The sequence below is a fragment of the Pollachius pollachius genome (assembly GCF_949987615.1).
Source record: "Pollachius pollachius genome assembly, chromosome: 15".
NCBI lineage: Eukaryota > Metazoa > Chordata > Actinopteri > Gadiformes > Gadidae > Pollachius > Pollachius pollachius.
In genome coordinates, this window is record NC_136948.1 from 10,287,946 (window position 1) to 10,314,347 (window position 26,402).

General features: G+C 46.6%; 1 protein-coding gene across 1 annotated transcript in view; it reads right to left on the reverse strand.

Annotated features, from left to right (window-relative positions):
• Positions 1-1,873: 1,873 nt before the first annotated feature.
• Positions 1,874-26,402, reverse strand: part of myo6b (myosin VIb) — a gene marked incomplete at its 3' end in the record, with an annotated part of 38,568 nt that continues 14,039 nt past the window's right edge. Inside the window, exons 15-36 of the mRNA XM_079752743.1 lie at positions 26,023-26,114; positions 25,282-25,354; positions 24,125-24,252; positions 23,661-23,756; positions 23,029-23,193; positions 21,564-21,602; positions 21,277-21,370; positions 20,201-20,331; positions 19,560-19,637; positions 19,231-19,360; positions 18,041-18,131; positions 17,298-17,448; positions 16,788-16,996; positions 16,607-16,685; positions 14,386-14,546; positions 13,245-13,295; positions 11,499-11,602; positions 10,052-10,171; positions 9,329-9,547; positions 8,708-8,902; positions 2,474-2,692; positions 1,874-2,073 (exon numbers count right to left, since the gene is read on the reverse strand). Of these exons, the coding sequence (XP_079608869.1) occupies positions 1,874-2,073; positions 2,474-2,692; positions 8,708-8,902; positions 9,329-9,547; positions 10,052-10,171; positions 11,499-11,602; positions 13,245-13,295; positions 14,386-14,546; positions 16,607-16,685; positions 16,788-16,996; positions 17,298-17,448; positions 18,041-18,131; positions 19,231-19,360; positions 19,560-19,637; positions 20,201-20,331; positions 21,277-21,370; positions 21,564-21,602; positions 23,029-23,193; positions 23,661-23,756; positions 24,125-24,252; positions 25,282-25,354; positions 26,023-26,114 (2,825 nt within the window). The remainder of the gene's footprint in view (positions 2,074-2,473; positions 2,693-8,707; positions 8,903-9,328; positions 9,548-10,051; positions 10,172-11,498; positions 11,603-13,244; positions 13,296-14,385; positions 14,547-16,606; positions 16,686-16,787; positions 16,997-17,297; positions 17,449-18,040; positions 18,132-19,230; positions 19,361-19,559; positions 19,638-20,200; positions 20,332-21,276; positions 21,371-21,563; positions 21,603-23,028; positions 23,194-23,660; positions 23,757-24,124; positions 24,253-25,281; positions 25,355-26,022; positions 26,115-26,402) is intronic.

Below are 26,402 nucleotides of genomic sequence, written 5' to 3' on the forward strand. Positions count from 1 at the left end.
TGTTTCAGTCCTGTGAAGATCTCCTCTGTAGACAACGCACCTTTAACACACAAATTAAGTAATACGCATGTTTCCCTGTACAGTATTTAAGAAATGTTCATTTTGAGAGTAGGCCCGGCGTGTAAAGGTTTGTAGTGCTGTGTCTTAGACAGAAAGAGCCTGTGTTCCCTGAAGAGGTGGATCTATGTGGAACCTAAGATGTATTTCTACTGTATGTTTGGTGTTGTAACCTGAGGAGGTGGGTCTATGTTGAACCTAAGATGTATTTCTACTGTATGTTTGGTGTTGTGACCTGAAGAGGTGGATCTGTGTTGAACCTAAGATGTATTTCTACTGTATATCTGGCAGGTAGAAGAGTCTCCTTTACACCTTGATTAAGGATGTTGTCTTTCCTCACAATGAGGCTTTTATAAACAACATGATTCTGATTCTAACTGAAGCTTGGAGGCGTGCATTGCTGTGTGTTGTTTAATGTTTCTCAGAGCCCTGTAAGAATGTACATACTGATCACCTTGGAGAGTCAACTGGAATTGGACAAATTGAATTCTGTCCTGCTGTGTATAACCAACGTCAGCCGTTTGGGTTCGAAAGCTGGATGTCAACAAACGATCCTGCAACATCCGGACATTTTTGTACATTTTACATTTTGCGGCAAAGAATAAACTATTTTTGGAAAAAAAGTGAACCTTTTTGCAATGTGTCTCTGTGTTTATTGAGCAGTTTAATTCCCACTTGACGGTTCTCTGGATTAAATAATGCGAAAACATCAGTGAAATATGTGGTTGCAGTATTTATTTACTAATCAATTCAAGCATCGACAGGCATTCAAGTCCAGAGGAAAAGCAGAAACAATTACAAGTTCAACCAAATCTTTCACAAAATCAATATAGGTTCGAGAAATGTGAATTTGTAGATGATGACTCGTGGTCAACATCAACTTCCAGGAGAAATCACACAAACACAAAAGATTCCTGTTAACAAACGAAAGAAAATCAATCTGCCAAACGGGATTCAACGGTGATTACAAATAAAAAGATACTAGACAGGTTTTGAGAAGGCTCATTACGTTTTCACAGCACTACTTCTAATGCAGCTTATACTATTTAAAGATGCATTCTAGAAGGGACACAGATTCAATGGAAATACGCAAAATGGTTAGAACAACTTTTGTCCCAGCTATGTCATAATTGGACAATATATATTGGGTATATACCACTGCTCTCGAAGTGTTTATGAGCATACAATGGTAATAAAAAGTAAACCAACAACGCTTTATTGATATGTTTAGCATAAATTAACACTTTTCCTTCAATCCATTTGTTGCTTCACATTATTATGTCTAATAATGTAATCTAAGATGTCATGTTTAAGTAACATTTTAATGCACCAAAGAACAGATGTGATAGTTTATCCCTATTTTCTACGACTTTCTAACAAAGTTCAAATAAAACTACATCTAGTCGCTCCATGTCTTCATGTGACAGCAGTGTTCTACAGGGGAAACAGTGCAGTGATCTGCAGTCTGAAGGCCTCATGACAGCATCAAGCAGAGCGGCTGAATGCTCAACGATGCTGCTCCATAAGAAGACTGAGCTCAACCCAAACAATAAACACAAAGTGAAATCAACTAAGACAACTTGTTATAGTGACCCTGTCAGAGTAACCCCCTTCTGACTCTCTTGTGTTCAGCATATCTCCCTGCAGTACCCCGTGTGTGTCTGTGTGTGTGTCAGTGTGTATCCAGTGTGTGTCAGTGTGTTTCTTCTCTGGTTCATTTGAGCAGGTTCTGGTTCATCTGAGCAGGTTCTGGTGTTCTGGTCACCTGAGCAGATTGTGGTGTTCTGGTTCATCTGAGCGGGTTCTGGTATTCTGGTTATTTGAGCAGGTTCTGGAGCATGGCGGTGGCGTAGGTGGGCCGCGCCTGCTTGCTCTCGATGGCGCTCCTCAGGTATTGGATGCCGCCGCAGCGCTCCCAGATCTCCTCATACTGCCGCGGGAGGATCTCAGCGCCACGCTTCCTGGTCAGACCCGTCTCCTCCAGGCTCAGCTCACACATCTCCATGTTATCCTTCCCTTTAGAGGAGGAGGTGGAGGAGCAGTGGGGAGGAGGAGGGAGGAGGAGGGAGAGGGGAAGGAGAAGGAGGAGGAAGAGGAGGAGGAGGAGGAGGGAGAACAGGAGGAGGAGGATAAAGAAGAGGAGGAGGAAGGAGAGGAGGAGGAGGAGGAGAAAGAAGAGGTGGAGGAGTAGGTGGAGGGAGAGGAGAGGAGGAGGGAGAAGAGGAGGAAGACGGTAGGAGAAGAAGAACAGGAGGAAGAAGAAGAAGGAAATAATGGAGAAGAAATGGAGTAGGAAGAGGTGGAAGAAAAGGACAAGAAAACATGACGAAGATGAATGATAATACCATATAACAGAGCCAAAAGACATTTTCCCCCAACGCCTCCAGCGTATGAGAGCCTCTCATCGCCCGCTCACCGGCCACCAGCACGATGGGCCTCTTGTCGGGGTGCAGCTCCATCTGGCGTGCGATCCAGGGCCCGTCAAAGTGCGCGTACCACCAGCCCTTCTTCTTATTCTGGGGGTCCTTGTACTGGTCTGCCGGCCGGATGAACGGGATACGGAAGTAGCGCTGCTGCCGGTTCATGGTCACTTCCAGTGGCGCGGCGGTGGCCGCGGGCGATGGGCTCTGTTCAGCTGGAGGACGACAACCAATCAGGTGACACGATCCCATGATCACATGATCACATGGTTCTGTTCAGCTGGAGGAAGACCACCAGTCAAGTGACATGATCACATGATCACACGATCTCTGGAGGTTTAAGAGCTGTCAAAACACTAATTGTACACAGACAGTGTGAGAGTGTCTCCACAGACCGTGGTCGGTCACACACTTGTGGGGCCCGCTGGTTGTCGTCCTCGTCGGTCCTCTTCCTGTCCTCTTCCTCTTCCAACCGGCGGTGGAACTTCTCCCTGCAGGCGGCCAGCAGGTCGATGTCTGCACACACAACACACAGTTAACCTATCACAATATTACCCTACTGCAGGTGGCAGGTTAACATAATGGCTGCCACTCAACGTATTGTTGCAGACGGCAGGGAGCGAGGGGAGTGGTAATTAAAGGGAGATATCTGGCAACCTGCTGGCTCCACCCCCTAGCCTTACATGGACCGGACTTTGAACTACTCTCTTTGTTGTTTGGTTTTACTGTTCAACTTTGTAGCGTGGAAACCCCACACCCATGAGCCTGTTCCTGTTCCGGTATTTAACCTGCAGATCGAAAAATAAAGATCACAGTGAAACCAATCAATAAACGACTTCCAATCATACAACCATATAGATTAAATCGTGATTTACTGCCAAAAAAAAAACGTACCGAATGACCACTAGAGTACAATCAAAAAACAAAACTCTTTCCTTTTTCCTTTCTGCACTGTCACAAATGTATTTAAAATATACTGATTCTTTCCATCATCCGTCATCCATACTTATGTGTTCTGCTTTCTCGTAGACTTATGTAAAACTATTTTATTCCTTTTTTGTATGGTGGTCTCGTGCTAGGTATGACTCGGAGAGTGGTAAATGTTCAACAAGTCGTTTTTTCTAACAGAGACACAAGGTAAACGGGCTTGCATTCTGGAGGTGGTTCATGAAGCATCTGCCAAACACAGGTAAACAAACAGTTATATTGGGAGTGGGCGGAATGGTAAATAAGCCACGCCTACATGTTCTAATTTACCCAGGTAAACCTTGGTCTGTCTTTTCTTAAGCGGAAATGGCAAAGTGGCCATCTTTGTAGTCTTGAACTTATCTACAAAAATCATTAAAACCTTATACGGTGTTGTCCATTATGTGGTGAACAAACCATTCATAACTGTTGTTAGCTTGACAGAACTTCATGTACTTGTACAAAAATGCAAGGCATTTGCAAAATATTGATTATTTGATTGGTGGCTGGCAGCCTGGTAGCTGGATCACCTCCTCTAAATGGCCGTGGAGTTCTCTTTGCTTCACCATGACCACGACTGAGCACACCCTAGAGGTGAACCCCCGCGCTCCATGGACTTCACTCGGTGGCTCTGATAGGAGGGATCCGCTGTAGTCGGAGTCTGTGTGGATGTGTCCGCCGCGTCCACGTCGTCCTCTTGGTCTATGTCCAGTGAGTAATCATACAAAAAATGGGCACAGCATCAGGGTTGGGGAATATAAATGACATCTAAATTGCAGCATCAAAAAAACACAATAGTGATTCCAAGTTCCATTTGTTGGTTATAATTGTGTTGTACTCAGCTTTGATGGTGTTATTGGGGTGACTCTGGATCTGAAACCAGGGTCGGTGAAACGTTGGTGGAAGTTTTCCTGGAGGTGTTGTTGGATTTCTGTCTGGGACCATTGTGGTTCTGGTGCTGGAGTACAGTGGGTTTGGTGGAACCACACTGTTATGCCTTGTACTTCCAGCGCTTGGCTTACATGAGAGCAAGGTTTGCCTTGGTTGCTGGGAGTGGGGGTCGGTTTTCTTCCGCAACAATCAGGGAGCCTTGGATGGTAGATGGAAGGGCAGTTGTTTTAGCAGCTGTGTCAGCCGCATTGTTTCCATGAGTGTTGTCAATTCTTTCTTGTGAGGTGTTCCAGTCCTTTGTAAGGCCATCATTACTGCTGCTCCACCGGGGAAGATGCTGGGTCTGTGCTTGGCGCCCAGGCCTCTTGGGGTCGTTGGTTTCTTCTCCACCTCCACGTCTAACCGACGGGGGAAGGCTCCACGCCTACAGTGTTTACCCCTCAGCAGTAGGCAGAATGGGACGCCACAGCCAGTCCTCTCCCGTCGTACTCCCCGGTCTATCAGGTCTTAGCTCTGGATGGTGGCTGGGATGGCAGCATGATCTGGTGCCGGCAGTGGTTCCAAGCGTGTGGTGGTTCTTGTGCAGTGGATGAGATGGTACCATGTGCAACACCTTCCACTTGGTTAGCTGCTGGCGTTGCTCTGGTGACTTTTGATTGGTCCTTCTCTCCTGGGCTTGTTTCACTTTCTCCTGAACACTCTGAGATAAACCCGGTTACCAGACTCCAACTCCCTTGGTAGGTCCTTTTCTACTTATTGAATACATGATGATGAATGCATGCATGCTGGTGGTACGAAATTATATCTATTGCAGTCGCTCCAATGGAGGCAATAGTTGACCCATGAGCATCTCATGCAGTGTTATTCTGTTAGTTTGCATGCGGTAACTGATTAGTGCAGTAATTTAGCCAATAAGATTCAATATTTTCAAAAAAATTATTTGAATTGAATTACAGTAGCCGCACTCCTAATTCCCCCTTGCACATTGGTGAAAACCATTCGCATTATTGATTAAATTAATCGTATTATTTTAGTAGTTAATCCCCGTGTCTATTTTAACCATCTCTAATATTTATGTTCATAACACAACCAGTGTCTAGTGCACCCTTGTCATAATACACAAAACACACAAAAACAGACAAACGGGAAATCTAGAAAAACAATTAATGTTTGTGAGTTTTATGCATCCTTCGCTTATACTGCCACTTCCTGAAGAGAAAAGAGAATACAAGTAGAAGAATGTAAACTTTTAAAGTTGGTGAGTGTTAGGCATCCTTCACTGCTTATATCGCCACCTCCTGAAGAGAAAAGAGAATACATTTTGAAAAATGCAAACTTCTACAGATTGTTAAAACAATTAAAGTTGCTGAAAAAAAAACACTGTAATTATAATTATCCAAAATAATATGCTCTTAATTTGGGAATGGCTCCCCTTATTTCAGCACACACACACACACACAGTCACTCAAACACACAAACAAACACAAAAACAGACAATCTAGTCCTAACACATATACTATGCCTCTAGAGACGTTTATGTGGGTTAGGCTACGTCTGGTTTGGACAGTATTAACTACCACACTCCCCTTTTGGCCGGGCCTCACTTCCTCAGTTTGGTGATGTGTGAATTTCCCTGAGCTCAACAGTGTCCCCGGCGCTGGTTGACCCCTGGACTTCTGTGGACGAGTGGTAGGGTGGATGACTGCTTTAATTTTCGACGGTTGTGCTATACGCAAAAAATAAGATTAAAAAAATAAGTTATAACGTCATCTTGACTGACAATATATAGGGGTTTGGCCTCCTTCTTTCAACTAAATGAATACTATTTTTTTATCAAAAGAGAGATGGGGAAGGGATAGCGAGAGATAGGGAGGGATAGAGCAAGATAGAGAGAGTGGGTGAGGGTACAGACGAGGTGTGAAAAGGGGAGAAGGAAGAGCGTGGGAGAGAGAACATAAGGGGGAGGGAGGTGGGGAAGGTAGGGATAGTTTGAAATGGAGGAAAGGTAGGAAGAGGTGGGGAAATGAGGGGGGGGAGAGAGAACAATAGATGGGAGAGATAGCAAGAGAGAGTGGGTGAGGGTACAGACGAGGTGTGGAAGGGTGGAAGGAAGAGCAGGAGAAAGAGGTGGGGAAGGGTGGAAGGAAGAGCAGGAGAAAGAGGTGGGGAAGGGTGGAAGGAAGAGCAGGAGAAAGAGGTGGGGAAGGTGAGGGGGGGGGGGGTGAGGGGGGTGAGTGGAAAGGGCGGGAAAGAGTAAAAAGGATTCAAACGCAAACCAAAAATACAGATTTGACAAACTCGACAAGCAAAACAGTTAAATCCCCGGGGTGACAAAGATAATTTGTAACGCTTTTTATCAAATGAGGGTACCGATTTTACTCCTAGGTGTCGGTGCACGTCCTATTATTTCTAGCTTTAATCTTCTCTTTGTCTGTACGAACGTGTAGACCTTCGTTCGGACAAGACGAACGAGTTATCCTAAAGGATCCGTGAGTTCTCCAATATTAGTTTGAAGATAGTTTCTTTATTCCAATTAGTTCTAAAAAACAAGTAATCCTAAAGGATCCGTGAGTTCTCCTATATTAGTTTGAAGATAGTTACTTTATTCTAATTAGTTCTAAGGAAGGAGTTATCCTAAAGGATCCGTAAGTTCTCCTATTTTAGTTCGACCAGCAAGTCACAAGACCTGTGTTCACGCCAGGCCTCGGGAGAGAGAGCATATTGATGTTTCAGTCCTGTGAAGATCTCCTCTGTAGACAACGCACCTTTAACACACAAATGAAGTAATACGCTCACTCTTAATGTTTCCCTGTACGGTATTAAAGAAATGTTCACACCTTGATTAAGGATGTCTTTTCTCACAATGAGGCTTTTATAAACAACATGATTCTGATTCTAACTGAAGGTTGGAGGCGTGCATTGCTGTGTGTTGTTTAATGTTTCTCAAAGCCCTGTAAGAATGTACATACTGATCACCTTGGAGAGTCAACTGGAATTGGAAAAAAAAAGGAATTCTGTCCTGCTGTGTGTAAACAACGTCAGCCGTTTGGGTTTTGGAAAGCTGGATGTCAACAAACGACCCTGCAACATCCGGACATTTTTGTACATTTTACATTTTGCGGCAAAGAATAAACAATTTTTGGAAAAAAACGTGAAACTTTTTTCGTCTGTTTTAAGTGAGCAGTCTTATTTCCACTTGGCGGTTCTCTAGATGAAATAAGGCAAAAACAGCGGTTTAATATGTGGTTGCAGTATTTATTTACTAATCAATTCAAGCATTGACAGGCATTCAAGTCCAGAGGAAAAGCAGAAACAATTACAAGTTCAACCAAATCTTTCACAAAATCAATATAGGTTAGAGAAATGTGAATTTCTGAGCTGAGATGATGACTTGTGGTCAAATTAAATGATCAACTTCCAGGACAAATCACACAAACACAAAAGATTCCAGTTAACAAACGAGAGAAAATCAATCTGCCAAACGGGATTCAACGGTGATTACAAAAAGAAAGATACTAGACAGATTATGAGAAGGCTCATTACGTTTTCACAGCACTACTTCTAATGCAGCTTATACTGTTTAAAGATGCATTAAAGAAGGGACACAGATTCAATGGAAATTCACAAAATGGTTAGAACAAATTTTGTCTGACCTATTTCATAATTGGAAGATATATATTGGGTATATGCCACTGCTCTGGAAGTGTTTATGAGGAAACAATGATAATAAAAAGTAAACCAACACCACTTTGATATGTTTAGCATAAATGAACACTTTTCCTTTAAATCCATTTGTTGCTTCACATTATTATGTATTATAATGTAGTCTAATATGTCATGTTTAAGTAACATCTTAATGCACCAAAGAAAAAAGAAATGTAAAACCAGACATGATGTGATATTTTTAAACATTTTCTACGACTTTCTAACAAAGTTCAAATAAAACTACATCTAGTCGCTCCATGTCTTCATGTTACAGCAGTGTCTACCGGGGAAACAGTGCAGTGATCTGCAGTCTGAAGGCCTCATGACAGCATCAAGCAGAGCGGCTGAATGCTCAACGATGCTGCTCCATAAGAAGACTGAGCTCAACCCAAACAATAAACACAAAGTGAAATCAACTAAGACAACTTGTTATAGTGACCCTGTCAGAGTAACCCCCTTCTGACTCTCTTGTGTTCAGCATATATCCCTGCAGTACCCCGTGTGTGTCTGTGTGTGTGTCAGTGTGTATGCAGTGTGTGTCAGTGTGTTTCTTCTCTGGTTCATTTGAGCAGGTTCTGGTTCATCTGAGCAGGTTCTGGTGTTCTGGTTCATCTGAGCAGGTTCTGGTGTTCTGGTTCATCTGAGCGGGTTCTGGTATTCTGGTTATTTGAGCAGGTTCTGGAGCATGGCGGTGGCGTAGGTGGGCCGCGCCTGCTTGCTCTCGATGGCGCTCCTCAGGTATTGGATGCCGCCGCAGCGCTCCCAGATCTCCTCATACTGCCGCGGGAGGATCTCAGCGCCACGCTTCCTGGTCAGACCCGTCTCCTCCAGGCTCAGCTCACACATCTCCATGTCATCCTTCCCTTTAGAGGAGGAGGTGGAGGAGCAGTGGGGAGGAGGAGGAGGAGGAGGAGGGAGAAGAGGAGGAGGAGGGAGATGAAGAGGGAGAGGAGGTGGAATCGGAAGAGGAGGGTGAAGAGGAGGAAGAGTGAGAAGAAGAGGAGAAGGAAGACAAGGGGAAGAAGAAGAAAATTAAGAAGGGTAAGAAGGAGAGGAAGATGAAGAGGTAGAGCATAAAGTACAGGAATTTCAAGAAGAAGAACAGGAAGTAGAAGAAGAAGGAAATAATGGAGAAGAAAAGGAGTAGGAAGAGGTGGAAGAAAAGAACAGGTAAACACGAAGAAGATTAATAATAATACCATATTACAGAGCGGACCCAACACTGAAGCCCAAAGACACTTCCCCCCCCCATGCCCCCAGCCTATCAGAGCTTCTCATCGCCCACTCACCAGCCACCAGCACGATGGGCCTCTTGTCGGGGTGCAGCTCCATCTGGCGTGCGATCCAGGGCCCGTCAAAGTGCGCGTACCACCAGCCCTTCTTCTTATTCTGGGGGTCCTTGTACTGGTCTGCCGGCCGGATGAACGGGATACGGAAGTAGCGCTGCTGCCGGTTCATGGTCACTTCCTGTGGCGCGGCGGTGGCCGCGGGCGACGGGTTCTGTTCAGCTGGAGGAAGACAACCAGTCAGGTGACACGATGACATGATCACATGATCACACGATCACATGGTTCCGTTCAGCTAAAAGAAGACAACCAGTCAGGTGACGTGATCACACAATCTCTAGAGGTCTAAGAGCTGGCAAATCTCTGTGAGGAACAAATTCAAAGAGTTTCTGTTTTCCTCTTTTTAGATCGTTTTTCATTAGCCCCTCAGCGCTCTCGGATCAGATCTCTCACACTAAGGATTAGATCGGGCCAAGCCGATCTGCAGTCGTCATTATTAAAGACATTAGATGTTATCGGGTCGCCCTGACATTCCGTGGATCAGATGCTTTATATCGAACTTGTAAACGGCACGTACTACGAGATAATCAGTACTGAGCATCGGCCACCCCCCCATGGCCCGGCCCCCTACAGCCCCAAGACCTCCGTTTGGATGAGAATCTAAATTATACACTAATTGTACACAGACAGTGTGAGAGCGTCTCCACGGACCGTAGTCGGTCACACACTTGGGGGCCCGCTGGTTGTCGTCCTCGTCGGTCCTCTTCTTGTTCTTGGACTTCCAGGCGTGGTAGACCTTCAGCCGGCGGTGGAACTCCTCCCTGCAGGCGGCCAGCAGGTCGATGTCTGCACACACAACACACAGTTAACCTATATCACAATTAAAGACAGTTAACCTTCATCTATATCAGAGTTAACCAGTGATGGAACTCCTCCCTGCAGGCGGCCAGCAGATCGATGTCTTCACACAACACAGGTCCCTTCAGCTATATCACAGGTTACCTTCAGCTATATCACAGGTTAACGTCCCCTATTTCACAGTTAATATTAATCTATATCACAGTTAACCGGCGGTGGAACTCCTCCCTGCAGGCCCCCAGCAGGTCAATGTCTGGACACCTAAGACAGTCTTACAATATTACAACACCTTCAGCAATATCACAGTTAACCCTCAGCTATATCACAATACAGCTTACCCTCCACCTATATCACAACACCAGACAACTTACACTTTCATCTATATCCCAACACAAGACTAATCCCCATAATTAATGGATATGAATGACATATGTCATCGTCAGCATGTACTTCATGACCACTTCAATATGGCACTATCCTAAACCATAAGAAGTTCATGTAAAGATGGCACTACACAACCATTTAACATCATTACTCTACTGCCGGTGGCAGGTTAAACATAATGGCTGAGACTCAACGTATGATCAGACTTTAAACTTTGAATAAACATCAAAGTCAACACAGAGCCTGGAGTGGTTCCCAAACTAAACACTAAACGGTGCTTTAGCATCTGAATGGAAAAAACATCCTGGCCCCATTCCCCCTTCAGAGGGAAGTGGAGCTATTGCTTCTATTTCTACCTCTGCAAGCCTTTTCTTCATGCGTCATATTTCAATAGAGCTGTGTTCCCCTCATCCGGCTGCAGTCTCCATGATGGGAGACTGCAGGTGTAACGGAATGTATGGAAGATGGACCACATAAGTGTGCGCGTGTGTGTGCATATTTATAGGTCTGTGTGTGTGTACATATGCTTTTTAGTGTCTGTAGAGGTGTGTGGGTGACAGTGCACATATATGTGTGTGTCTGTGTGTATGTGTGTGTATAGGTGCATGTGTGTGACTGTGCGTAGGCGTGTGTGTGTGCGTGTGTTTCGGCACCTTGCCAAGAGACGGCGTAGCCCAAATGACTTTTTGAGGTAAGGGTTGAGTAACAGAAACCGCATGTGAGACATTTGAATTATTAACGACAGTGGCTAAATAAATGATGCTGGGAAGACGGAGGAGGCCAGGGGTGTAAAGCGTGCACACTGGACGCTCTGTTGGCGGGGGGGGGGCGCTTATCACTGGGCGCTTTGTGGGGGTGTGTTATGAAGTGTTCTATATATGTGTGTTGTCACCCACCTCCCCCAGTGGGGGGCTGGGGGCGGTCTACTTACCACAGGATGTGTTGATGACATCACGCAGCTCGGCGTACTTCCACTTGCTGAGGTCGTACTTCTTGACGCCGGCGGCGGCTTTAGTGGCCTGGACCTGAGGACCCCTGAGGGGAGGGACAGGAAGTGGATCAATATACTATATGGGGGGGGGACAGGAAGTGGATCAACATACAACAGGGAATGGGACAGTCGAGGGAACCACCGCACAAGAGAGAGACTCTCTGTTGGCAGAGAGGGAGAGGTCAATTGTTGTTAATGCAGATGATTTGGAACGTGGGGATAGAATAGATTGTTTTTCAAGTATGGAAAAATCTGGTGAAGAAGAGCCAATCATCAAGTTTGTCTGAATCAAATCAATAAAGATATCACAATACATTTTAACATTTAACAATCTGTATGAAAACAAACAAGGCCATAGGCAGGTTGTCTGTGTGGTGAGAGATCAAAGTATTCATGCCATCCTACCCTATACTCCTATATATATATACCCTACCCTATACTCCTGTATACATAGACCCTACCTATACTCTTGTAGGATGCACTGGTTCCCATCTGACAACAGACTGCAGCAAAACGGAAATTCAGTATCTGACCCTTTCAATCACATACTGTGTGATTTAAATGTATATAAACACATAGCCCTTGGTTTCAAACCAATGTATGGGTAGTCGACTACACCTTCAATGCACACTGAGTACGGCTCTCTCTCTCTCCCTACAGAGAGACTCTTCATGTCTGAGCTGCTCTCAGCTACACCCCCTGCTGTGCTGGGCAGCTAATTCAATAATAAGAGAGGATTTACCTCCTCTATTTCCAGGGCCGTAAGGGGCTTAATATCTGGGAGTCTGGGGGATTACTCATCTACCATCCCCGATGGTAGCATAGGTTGCTAATTCCCCCAAGCTTGACTAATAACGCTGATGTTCTCGTCTTCCTGGAGGTTTAAAGCCAGTGCTCTTCCCTTTGATCCCCCAGGACCAAAGGGAAGAGGGGTTGTTTGATGAAAATGGATGACGTTGATGACGTTGTGATCCATTCGCTTTTTCAGGTTAGGGTGAGGGTACTTTAGGGTGAGGGTTAGGGTACGTTAGGGTTGGGGTGAGGATTCGGGTTAGGGTATGTTAGGGTTAGGGTGAGGGTTAGAGTGAGGGTTAGGGTAAGTTAGGGTGAGGGTTAGGGTATGTTAGGTTGAGGGTAAAGCTGAGGGTGAGGATTAGGGTGAGGGTGAGGGTATTTTAGGGTGAGGGTGAGGATGAGGATGAGGGTTAGGGTGAGGGTTGGGGGGGGTTAGGGTTAGGGTATGTTAGGGTTAGGGTGAGGGTTAGGGTGAGACTGAGGATTATGGTGAGGGTATGTTAGGATGAGGGTAAGGGTGCGTCATTGGCGGCACATATTGCTCGATGAAACGGCACGTTGTGATCCATTAGCTCTTTAGTAACCTTACCATGCAGTGTGAATTGAAATCTGATCGTTGGAAGCTAGCGAGATATAAACTCTTATAAATAATAATAATAAATAATTATCGTTATGTTGGACTACGTAGGTATCTCATTAGCTTCCTCAAAATAACCCCAAAACACAATTTAATCGTTTTTCAGTTGCTTGCATGATTAATAAGAGAAGATTAGGACAGGGATGAGTGTGAGATTATTATTGCTATGTTGTGCGGTCGCTAGCTACAGGAGCTAGCTCACACTACAGGCGGTGGTAGCGATGAGGATGATGATGATGATGAAGGTGTCTTACATGAACCTGGCTGCGGATGAAGATATAGGCAGACCTAAGAAATACTCCTGACTGGGGTAGAGCACAGCAACAAGACAGAGGTCACACTCGCATGCACAAACACGACAGTTTCAAAACCCACAATAGAGCCATTCAGTAGCATGTGGTGGCAGTGCATGCATGTATGTGTGTGTGTTGTGCTTCTAGAAATGTGTTTATGTAAAAGTATAAATGTGTTATGTGTTTGCATGACACCAAGTGTGTTTTGGGTCACAAAGAGTGTGAGGGGACACTAAGTGTGTGACGGGACACCAAGTGTGAGAGGACACTAAGTGTGTGAGGGGACACTGTGTGTGAGGGGACACTAAGTGTGTGAGGGGACATTAAGTGTGAGGGGACACTAAGTATGTGAGGGGACACTAAGTGTGAGAGGACACTAAGTGTGAGGGGACACTAAGTGTGTGAGGGGACATAAAGTGTGAGGGTACACTAAGTGTGTGAGGGGACATTAAGTGTGAGGGGACACTAAGTGTGAGAGGACACTAAGTGTGTGAGGGGACATTAAGTGTGAGGGGACACTAAGTGTGTGAGGGGACACTAAGTGTGTGAGGGGACACTAAGTGTGAGAGGACACTAAGTGTGAGGGGACACTTAGTGTGTGAGGGGACATAAAGTGTGAGGGGACACTAAGTGTGTGAGGGGACACTAAGTGTGTGAGGGGACACTAAGTGTGTGAGGGGACACTAAGTGTGAGAGGACACTAAGTGTGTGAGGGGACACTAAGTGTGTGAGGGGACATAAAGTGTGAGGGGACACTAAGTATGTGAGGGGACACTAAGTGTGTGAGGGGACATTAAGTGTGAGGGGACACTAAGTATGTGAGGGGACACTAAGTGTGAGAGGGGACATTAAGTGTGAGGGGACACTAAGTATGTGAGGGGACACTAAGTGTGTGAGGGGACACTAAGTGTGAGGGGACACTAAGTTTGAGGGGACACTAATTGTGATCGGGACACTAAGAGTTTGTGACAGGACACTAAGTGTGTCTGACGGGTCACTAAGTGTGAGGGGACACTAACCGTGAGGAGACACTCACTGTGTGTTGGGACACTAAGTGTGTGGGGACACTAAGTGTGTGTTTTGGGACCCTCAGGGACCGTACCTCCGCAGGCTGGCGTCCAGCTGTCCGTCCTCGGTGATGAGCTCCGCCTCGCTCTGAGCGATCCTCATGGCGAGCTCCCGGTCGCGGCGCTCCTGCTCCACCATCACCACACACTGGGCCTGCTCCTCCCGGTCCAACAGCAGCTGGGCCTCCAGCTCCGCCTGGGGGGGGAGGAGGAGGTGGAGGAAGGAGGCGGAAGAGGAGGAGGAGGAGGGGGGGAGGAGGGGGGGGGGGGGATGAGGGGGGGGGTATTAGGGTGAGAAAGAGGAGGAGGAGGAAGGGGGGGGAGAATTAGGTTGAGAAAGAGGAGGAGGAGAAGGAGAAGGGGGAGGAGGAGGAGAAGGAGGAGGGGAAGAAGGATCATGTTGAAGGATGAGGAGAATTAGGAGGAGAAAGAGGAGAAGGAGGAGGGGGAGGAAGTGTTAGAATGCTTTAAAGGAGACCGTACAATTTGGTTTTCTTAATCAATTATCATGATTAAGATGATCATTATTATTATGAACATTATGTATCAAACATAATTCATATTGACGTCTATAAGTCTGATGCGTTGTGCGGGGGTGGTTCAGAAGGTGTAATCTCCCTGGCGGTGCCAGGCTGTGTGAACAGCTCCTAATGAGGGGCAGCATTCGGGCCCAGGGGCCACGGCAGCATTAAGGCCTGGAGAGTCTAGACCAAACACATTCCTGAGGAGAGCTGTACAAAGGTCAATATGAATTCAGACTGTCAACAAAATGTAATAAACATGAATATGCCTTATGAATGTTATTTAATGCCTAACAAAAGATTTCTCCAGGTAAATAAGAACAGGTATGTTTCCATAAATATGTGTAAAAATGTGCACAGCCAAATTCAGTCCCACCCAAATATACATATGCCAAAAATGTAAATAGACTCATGAGATACCATAAAAGATAGGAAGTATTTTTAACAATCATCTTTCCTTTCTTTCTAGGAGAAAAATAGAAAACGAAGTTTCCAAAGGGATGAGCATTCCCCCCCCTCCTGCTTTATGGGTTAATCTGAAGCTCAGACTTCAGGCTCTGGACTTGAAGAGGAATATCTGAGGAGGCTGATGACAGAATGACGTCAAGCAAGTCACCATGACAGCATGCAAATACCCATGATGCCTCTGGGCGAGATAGAAGAGCTGGCGTGGCAGAAGTGTGAAGCGCACGAGCGGGAACACCAGCTTTGATCTCATCTAAAGGTCTTCAGGCACAGACGTCACCTCGATAAAAGCCCTCCAAGAACGTTGGTTTGGTCAAGGGCTGATGGAGGATTAAGGAGGATTTAGAGAGAGAGAGAGAGAGGGAGAGAGGGAGAGAGATGGAGCGAGAGAGAGAGATGGAGAGAGAGAGAGAGAGAGAGAGATGGAGAGAGTTGAAGAGAGACGTTGATCAAAGCAGCTGGTCAGAGGGTGGGAGTGAGAGGAGGTGGTGTACGGAGGGAGGAGGATCCTGGGTTTTTTCCCCCTTCATCTGTGTCGTATTATCAGCAGGGAATGCAGAGGAGAAGAAGGTGAGGGGGAGAAGGGGGAGAAGGTGAGGAGGAGGAGAGTAGCGGAGGTCAAGGCGATGGAGGATGGGTGACGAGCTGGGGGATGATGATAAAAGCCCCCGCGAGGCGTGCTGGTGCAAAGCCCTATTTCCTCGCCAGATTCTCAGCAGGAAGTAGAGTCATCCATCAAGATCAGGGGGTGTGGGGGACAGGGCAGGGGGGGAGCCCTAGGGGGATCTGATCAATGTCATGAACAAAGCTGTTGCTATGGCAGACAGAGGGGCCAACCAATGACTGCCTCTCTCTCACACAGGAAGGCTGGAAGAGGGACCTGCAAAGTCGCCAAGTTGCATAAATTGTGGTCTAAGATTTTAATCCCTTCATTAAAGATTAGGTAAACAGGAATGTATGTATGTACTGTATGTAAGTATGTAAATGGGTTACTGCCCTAGAAGAAGGAATGTCTCAATGCCTAAAGGATAAGTAGTATGTCTAATAGGATAATAGTCTCTTCGCCACAAACGAGGACCTGTTGGGTCTCGGATGAGGACGAAGGAGCATTGAGCAAACCTAGGGGAGGAGATGGGTTTGGATTTGTGGGGCTAAGGCATGATAACCCAAAGCCTATGAAGAAATACAATATGAAATGGCAAATGATTGATTGCAGTGAAACGTGTGAAAGTGCAGAAACACGGACAGACAGGATAGAGCATGTCCAAACCTGGGTGACCCTCTCCTCGACCTTCCTCTTCTTCCTCTCCTCCTCCTCCTGCTTCCTCTTCAGCTCCATCTCCGCCTTCCTACAGACAGGAGCAGGACGGACCGTCAGTCACACAGCTCCCTTCCCTCTCTGGCCAGCAGAGAGAGGCCTCCAAGGGGTCTCCGTTCTCCGTCCCACGTACGTGCGTCTGTCCTCCTGCTCCTGGCTGCGCTTCTGATCCTCCTCTTCCCTCCTCCTCCTCTCCTTCTCCATGTCCTCCTCGATGTGCTTCAGCCTCTCCCTCTCCTCCTCCTCCTGTTTCTTCTTCTGCATGGAGGACAGCAGCTCGGCCGCCAGCTTCACCAGCGCCTGGTAGTCGGCGTCGATGGCCTGCCTGGTCATCACCCTGGCCTGAAGGGTCAAAGGTCAGGGTGAGGGTTCACAGCCTTCAGCTACGCACGCACGGACACGCGCACGCACAAAGACACACACACACAAAGGCACACTCACGCAAGCACGCACACATGCACGCACAAAGACACACACACACACCCATGCACACACACACACACACACACACACACACACACACACACACACACACACACACACACACACACACACACACACACACACGTGGTGGTCATTTCAAAAGGACCTCCCCTCAGAGGCAGCAGGGAGCCGGTGCTCCAGATGACAGGGGAAGCCTCACCTTGATCTTTGCGATCAGGGCCTCGATGGCTGCGGCCAGCTGCTGGATCTGCTTGGCCATCTCCTGCTTCCCCTCCTTCAGCCCGCCCACTGCCTCGTTGAAGCGGTCCATACGCTGCTGCAGGTTCCTCACCTTTACCAAGCCGTCGATGCTGGGGGGGGGGGACAATGGAACAATCAGGGGGGTGACAGAGGGAGCCCCTCCTGAACCAGGGGCCGAACCACTGCCCAGTGGCTCTAGTTAAAGCGGCCCCTAAATGACCCAATGAGGGATGTGCTTCAGGGACTGAGAGGGGGGGAACAGTCAGAACCACAGGAGGAGCAGAGGGGAAGGGGACGAGGCAGGGCTGATGGTTTGTGGTGAAAAGGCCCGGCTCGGGATGTGTGACCCGGTTCGGACACACTGTATTGTTCTCTTGTGCTCCAGTTCAGAGCCAGGGTGGGACATGCTCTCTTCCCCTGTGGGTATACTCCCACGTCTACACTCCCTCTTCTTTCTGTAAGTTGAAGACGTGAGCTTGATACAATCTTCTGCATCACACGTCATCGGTAAAACTCTGCTTGTTCAGGCTCATCTTGTGTGAGTCCTGTAAGTATTCCCAAGGCATTGCTCAAATGAAAACTTTAATCTATGTACTTTCTAGTATCCTCTTGTCAAGGCCACTACCACCACCAACACCAACACCACACCACCACCACCATCCCTGTACCTGGAGATGGTGGAGGGCCTGGATGCAGACTTACCGGGCCTTGTGTTTCTTCTTGCAGAGCCACATGCGCACACTCTTTTGGATCTTGATGCAGGCCGCGGCTCTGTACCGCATCTTGTTCCTGACTGTCAACGCAGACAAAAACACAAAAGGATTGGAAACGGAAAACACTCTCCCGAAGATGTGTTTGCTCCAACATTATCATCCATACAATGAACCCGCCGGCTGTCCGCACCCCGGGGAGATGATGAAGCCTTGATTGTTTCGCCTGTGTGAGCCTGGGCCCATGGAGACGCGGTTAACCACTACATGAATACAGAGAGCTGCAACACTCCAGAAGCAAGACTCCATCAGAGCATTCCTCACAACAGACACTGCCAAAGCACTTTACATATATTGGTATCTTTGGGTTCTTATTGCTGAACAAGAACAAACAAAATACCATACTTCTTTTCTTTTCTAAGAGCAAAACAAAAATCGGCACAACTGGCTAATGTGTATTTCTGTGCCAGTGACAGAAGGCGCATCAAAGTGGAGATAAGGAAGGACTCCGGGCCTGAAGACCATGGAGAAAACAGATGGGCTGCGATGGAAACCAGTCGAAGCAGAGTGAAGGTCTGTGTGTGGGGGCGGGGACGGAGGACAGCGGTCGTGCTGACAGCATATCAACTCATCACCCTGAAACCCTTTTACAAGGATCAGTTTGTCGCCAGAATTGACTTTGTTGGATGGTGGAAATCAATCACTTGGAAATGGGTGGATAATGGATCAAAGAAATCATGTTTTTTCCCTGTGTCCTCTTGACTATTTTGATGGAGGAACTGAATGGTCATCAACCCTGACCTATTCATATGTTAATCACTGTGAGGTGGTGTGGTGTTGAACGTAACTCACGTTTGATAACGGACAGCGTGCACCACCGAAACGTCACCATGAGGTGTGGTGTTGAACGTAACTCACGTTTGATAACGGACAGCGTGCACCACCCAAACGTCACCACGAGGTACGGTGTTGAACGTAACTCACGTTTGATAACGGACAGCGTGCACCACCGAAACGTTACCATGAGGTGTGGTGTTGAACGTAACTCACGTTTGATAACGGACAGCGTGCACCACCGAAACGTCACCATGAGGTATGGTGTTGAACGTAACTCACGTTTGATAACGGACAGCGTGCACCACCCAAACATCACCATGAGGTACGGTGTTGAACGTAACTCACGTTTGATAACGGACAGCGTGCACCACTGCACCTTCCTCCACCGACTGCAGATCAGCCACTGGTTCACCTTCTTCACCAGCTCAGCCAGATGATCAGGGTCCGACTTCATGATCTGGTCAAACTCTGCAAACTGACACACACACACACACACGCACACACACACACACACACACACACACACACACACACACACACACACACACACACACACACAGACATACACACAAACACAAAATTGGAGCATGGTGTGGATGAGAGGCTGGTGTGAAGCAGAAGGTGTCGTGACTGATCAGTGATTAGTGATCAGTGATTGTTGATCCTCGCTCTACCTTCCCCGGGCGGAAGAACACTCTGGTGAGTCCAAACTTGTAGTCGTTTGAGTTCAGCCCCAGAGCTTTGAACAAGGCCTAGACAGGAAGAGGAAGGGAAGAGAAAACACAGGCAGGAGTTCAGCTTCCTGTTGTGGTGGTTAAAAGCTTTGTTAAGCAGACCAGGTCAAACTTTGTTGGGACGTGATGAAGCGGCTTATTGCTAATTTTCAACTCATAAGCTCGTTTGCATCCGGCTAGATTTTTCTGTGAATACGAACAAACATGCCATTAGTAACGTTAATGTCATGTTGTAACGTTATTAGTAAGGGCTGAGCAACCAGGGTGGGAGTTGACGAAGGTCCTGCTACAGGAAGGTCCTGCTACAGGAAGGTCCTGCTACAGGAAGGTCCTGTTACAGGAAGGTCCTTCTAAAGGAAGGTCCTGCTACAGGAAGGTCCTGCTACAGGAAGGTCCTGCTGATGAGGACATTCTACAGGAAGGTCCTGCTACAGGAAGGTCCTGTTACAGGAAGGTCCTGCTACAGGAAGGTCCTGCTACAGGAAGGTCCTGCTGATGAGGACATTCTACAGGAAGGTCCTGCTACAGTAAGGTCCTGCTACAGGAAGGTCTCTGTGAGTCAGAACAAGCAGGGGCTCCACCTTGCAGAAGAGCCGGGGGTCCAGGCGCGTGAGCTTGGCCGGCATGTAGCGCTTGTACATGTTGTAGAGTTCATGGAAGGGGGCCCGCGAGGGGAAGCCCCCCTGCATGAGGTCCAGCACCGACACCATGCCTACACACACACACAGACACACACACACACAGACACACAATTACAGACACACACACACACACACACACATGGGAGAAAGAGAGTGAGAGAGTGAGAGAGCGAGAGAGTGAGAGAGAGAGAAAGAGAGAGAGAGAGAGAGAGAGAGAGAGAGAGAGAGAGAGAAAAAAAAAGAAAAAGTGACTTAGGGACAGAAGGAGAGAGAGAGAGAAAAAGAGGGAGAGAGAGAAACACACAGACAGAGATTTTTAAAATAAACAGCAGTAGCAGTAGCTATGTTGAAGAAGTTTGAAAAGCTTTATATCAAACTTTTTTATATCTATCTATCTGTTCTATATCCATGTGCAGTCCCTAAACAAAATGCGCAAAGCATTGTTCCAAGTTGTGCGTGCTTGTGTGTGTGTATCCATAGTCTATGTCAGTTTGTGTGCTTGCGTATGTGTATCCATCTGTGTATGTGTGTGCAGCTAGCCATAACCTCCCTTAATACAGATGAATGCAGTGATATTTTGTACTTGCAGTATTCTGCTGATGTGCGTGTCCCTTACTGGGGCAATATGAATGGTTCACCTAGTGAGATAATTCACATCCTCCCCTAACCAGACTCACATAGCATTACACTGTCTTTCATAGAATGAGAATACAGTATATATATATATGAAGATATATGTCTGCATTACCAGAGCACTGCAGCTGGGAAGGGATGTGAGTATAGTATCTATATATGAAGATCTATGTCTGCATTACCAGAGCACTGCAGCTGGGACAGGATGTGAATACAGTATCTTTATATATAGATAAATGTTGTCTGTACCCGAGCACTGCAGCTGGGAGAGGATGTGAATACAGTATCTATATATGTAGATCTATATTCTTCGTACCAGAGCACTGCACCTGGGAGAGGATGTGAATACAGTATCTATATATGTAGATCTATGTTCTTCGTACCAGAGCACTGCAGCTGGGAGAGGATCTGCCCTCCCTCAAACTGGTGGCTGACCATCTTCAGGTTGGGCTTCACGCAGCGAATAAAGCTGGAGCCCTGAGGAGCACAGAGCATCAGGGGGTCAGAAGGCTGAAGAAACATCCCAAATGTATTTCCGCTAGAAGCTAACGTATTATGTGAGGAGGAACTCCTCATGGGGTGCTCCTCAGGAGACCAGGAGGTCCTCTTCATGGGACCATGGGGGGGACCTCATAAGGAGAAGCTCCCCTGAGGAGGAGCTGGTACTCACCGTGCTACGCAGCTTCTCCAGGAGCAGGTTCAGCTGGGTCTGTGGACGTGGAGAAGATCCGTAGAGTCAGACGCTTTACATTCAACAACATGTGCTTTGAATCACACTTCAGCCCTAGAGAGGTGTAGTGCATCACAGTCAAGCATTAACCTGCAGTAGAACTAATGCGTAGTCCTAGTATATAATGTATATATATATACCAGGACTAAAATAGTGACAATGAAGAACTGTGCCAGTGTACGTTTAAGATGAGTTTCGGATCATTGATAGTCGTACTGCGTAACCATGGGAAAACAAACAGAAAGCAATGCAGTGATACAACAATAAAAACGGGGCTCCGAAGTAACTTTTTCAATGATGACAATAGTGACATAATGATATGCGTTCACGTAATAAGATTGATTTGAATTCCTGCAGAACACTGATATTCCTGCTCCAACATGTCCCTGTTCAGATCTATACTTTCATACGCTTTGACTGCTTACGCGTCATCATTGCACCATAATATCTGAGCCTTTCTCTTTGAACTGTTGCCTACGCAATATTGACCATATGTAGGAGTACTGATGGTTAGTGAATCACACACACACAGGCACACAAGCAGACACACGCATGCGCACGCACAAGCACACACACACACACACACACACACACACACACACACACACACACACACACACACACACACACACACACACACACACTTCCATTATCTGTGTTTGTCTTATTTGTTGTTTGTGATAGAAAACAGAGCAGGTGAATTGCTGAAACAGAAGAAGTAAAAAAGACAGAAAACAACAAAAAACTTCTGCACAAACTTTCCAAAAATCCACAGAGGGGTTTTTGAAACGGACAGAGAACACAGCGTTCCTGTACAATTGTCAGTGACACGCTTTTGAGAGGAATGCACCCCCAGGTCAATATAAATACCTTTATATAAGGAGGGGGTTCGGGAGGGGCGCGGAGGAAGCGGCCCCTGGGTTTATGTTTCTCATGGTTGATATCAATTTTAAATGAATGAATTGCACTTTGCATAATCCTGTCAATAAAATGAGGTCAATGTACACAATGCTATTTACAGAATAATCTATTATATTGGCAGAAAGGCAGGTAGGACGTCCATTCATTGCATCCGGCCAGAATGAGACGTTTCTTACAGGCCTGCTACAGCCACAGAATCCAGGGTTTTTGTTGTCAGAGCATTTGATTGATTTATTGGTGTCGGGATGTTAAAATAAGAAATAATATTGAATAAACTGCCTACCCCAGCTTAAATTAAAAAGGATAACATAATATTCCTCTGGCACAAAGACCACACACACAAACACACACACACACACAACGACAGACAGACACAGACACACAGACACACACACACAGACACACACAAACACACCCACACACACACACATACACATACACAGAGCCGTTCAGCTAAGTCTAAGCTCAGTAGTGTCACCAGTACCTTGAACTTATTCCCCACGCTGATGAAGCTCAGCTTGCCGGCCTTCTGCTTGGAGTCCTTGGCGTTGTTCTCGAACAGCTCGCGCACAAAGTTGTCCTTCGACTCGGAAACCAGACACTCAAGGGACATGTGCAGCGCGTCGTTGTTCTTCTCCACGAAGCGTTTCTGCAGGCAACGCTCGTTAGTACACCCTTCGTTAGTACACCCCTCGTTAGTACACCGATCCTTAGTTCACCCATCGTTAGTTCACCCCTCGTTAGTACACCCATCGTTAGCACACCCATCGTTAGTAAACCCATCGTTAGTACACCCCTTGTTTATACACCCATCGTTAGTTCACCCCTCGTTAGTTCACCCATCGTTAGTTCACCCCTCGTTAGTTCACCCCTCGCTAGTAAACCCATCGTTAGTTCACCTGTCGTTAATTCATTATCGTTAGTACAGCCCTCGTTAGTACAGCCCTCGTTAGTACACCCATCGTTAGGTCACCCATCGTTAGTTCACCCCTCGTTAGTATACCAAATGATTCAGATCCATCCAGGATGATTACTGTGGCTTACGGCAAATGACTGCCATAACATGGATAGTTTCAGCATGGTTTAAAATAACCTTTCTTTGTGAGTGTGATTTACCGTCTCATAGCAGACTGCCCCGGCAAAGTGCCTGACGATGAAGCCCTCGTCATCGCGGACGTTTCTGTGAACGGCCAGCTTGGACTTACGAGGAACCTGAAGCAGAAGGGATGTGGGTGTTTACTGAGAGTCCAGTCCTCACTCGGACTCATCGCCCGTTTACTAAGAGTCCAGTCCTTACTCAGACTCATCACCCGTTTACTGAAAGTCCAGTCGTTACTCAGAGATATTGCCCGTTTGCTGAGAGTCCATTCCTTAGTCAGTCATTGCTCAAGTTCAAGTTAACTAAAGCCCTTGAAACAATGCTTTGGATTAGGATGTCTTTGTTCTCTAGAGTTTAGATGTCCAGAGTTTACATTCAGGAGAACCATGGGTATCTTAAATTCGTTTGCCTCAACATCTCCATATTATTTAGCTAACAGACCTGAGAGCAGGCAGGAGCTAACAGAACTCAGAGGTCTTACTGTCAGTCTGAAGTGTTTGTTGTGCTTGCTGTGAACCGCCACAGCAAAGTGCTGATCACTGGGCTGAGGAAGGCGGTTCTCCTCGTCCAGTATATCCAGGATCCCCACCAGCTTCGCCTCCACCAGGTCTGAGGAGAACATTCATACTTCAGAAAAATCGCTCATCACAGAACAGCACTGCCCCCGATAGAGGAAGGAGCACAAAGTGATAAAACAACAAAGCATTTATCCACACGGCCGTTCTTTAAGAGGCAGAAGATGCATGTGTGTTTGTGTGTATGGGACATTTTCATTATGGTGGACATGTTTCTTCCCCCATTGGTGCTTTTTGTTTGGCTCGGCTGTTTAAGCCACGATACACACATATTGAGAGATTCATTGAGTCATATTTCAGGATAATTCATAACCAGGTTTATGACAGAGTTCCCGGGACTGACTTTAGAGACGGCTTAATGATGTCTGAACGGGCATCACAACTCAACTAAATGATGTTCACACAACCCCTGTGTGAAAACCTGAATGACAAAAGCCTTTTGAACTCAAAGCTTACTGGAAGGCTTGCGTCTTTCTTGCTCCATTTATTTTCCTTAATTTTATGAATTTAATGTAATTCGCTGTATCGGGGTCATGTTCAGGCCACAACATTTCATATTACACATTTACAGATTTACCCTTCATTTGAGAGTGGACACGTGGAGAGATCATCATGTGAATCTTTCTATTTATTTAAATACAGCTACAACCCAGGCTTAAAATAGAGAGACCAGAGAGGCCCTGTGTCCCCCTGCCTCCCCCTGCCTCCCCTTAACAAGTCCCCCTCCCCTCCCAGACAGATGACCGTCCGTCTGTTCTTCTCTGACGCTTGGAGACGCCTCCGCCCCACATGCTTCTGACCGCTTCTGTTAAACCCAAAACGCTCAAATGTTGCAACGCGTCTGCTGTGTTAAACTGTAACCACACAGCTTGAAGAGCAGAGAGGATGTGTGGGGTTTCAGTGAACCCTTCAGGCCATCTCTGTCATGTCTGTGTATGTGATCATGTCTGTGTATGTGAGGACATTACACGATAGACATCATGTCGGTGTATGTGAGGACATAACACACAACACAGCATGTCTGTGTCTGTGAGGACATTATATAGAGGTAAAGGTTGTGTACCGATGCAGTCCTGGTTGTCCACGTAGTGAACCTCGTTCACCCCTAGACCCTCCTTCTGGTACAGCTCTTGTTCCTGTTTACAGGCGGGCAGACAGACAGACAGACAGACAGACAGACAGAAACACAGACAGAAACACACACACACACGCGCACACACACACACACACACACACACACACTCATTAATACACATTTAGTTTAATTTCTCTGCATAAAACATTGATAGAATTAAAAGAAAAGTCCAACACGACAGTATTCTAGTCTTTCTCCGTCTCCACTGCTCCAGTTAGAGGAGGAGCAGCTAGAAGGAGCTGCTGGGAGTGGGAGGGTGCAGGGTTTACTGAAGACCTCCAGGGAACAGAGATCTCAAGGGAGGGGAGAGGAGCCTCCTCATGCTCTTCTGAGGAATTACTATTTTAACAAGGGAGAGCTGGAAGAGCGCCATAGGGATAGATAGAGAAAGAGAGAGAGAGAGAGAGAGAGAGAGAGAGAGACAGAGAGACAGAGAGACAGATAGAGAGAGGGAGAAGGAAAGAGAGAGAGGGAGTGAGAGAGAGTGGGAGGGAGAAGGAAAGAGAGAGAGGGAGGAAGAGAAAGAGAGAGAGCTTACAGGGATGTAGGGACAGAAAGAGACAGATATAGAGGAAATAAGAAAAGCCAAGGACATATCAATGAGCTATCATTGGTTAGTGTGGTTTATGGGAGCTCTCTTGGTGGTTTTCTGACGTTAAGACTGCTCACCTCCTTGAGGATCCGCTCGTTGAAGAACTGCTGCAGCTTCTCGTTGCAGTAGTTGATACAGAACTGCTCAAAGCTGTTGTGTTCAAAATACTCTGAGAGAAGAGGGACGGGATTGGAACGTTAATGAGCAGATCAGAACTAAACACTGACCAACGTTAATGAGCAGAACTAAACACTGACCAACCTTAATGAGCAGATCAGAACTAAACACTGACTTATGTTAATGAGCAGAACTAAACTCTGACCAACGTTAATGAGCAGATCAGAACTAAACACTGACTTATGTTAATGAGCAGAACTAAACACTGACCAACCTTAATGAGCAGATCAGAACTAAACACTGACTTATGTTAATGAGCAGAACTAAACACTGACCAACC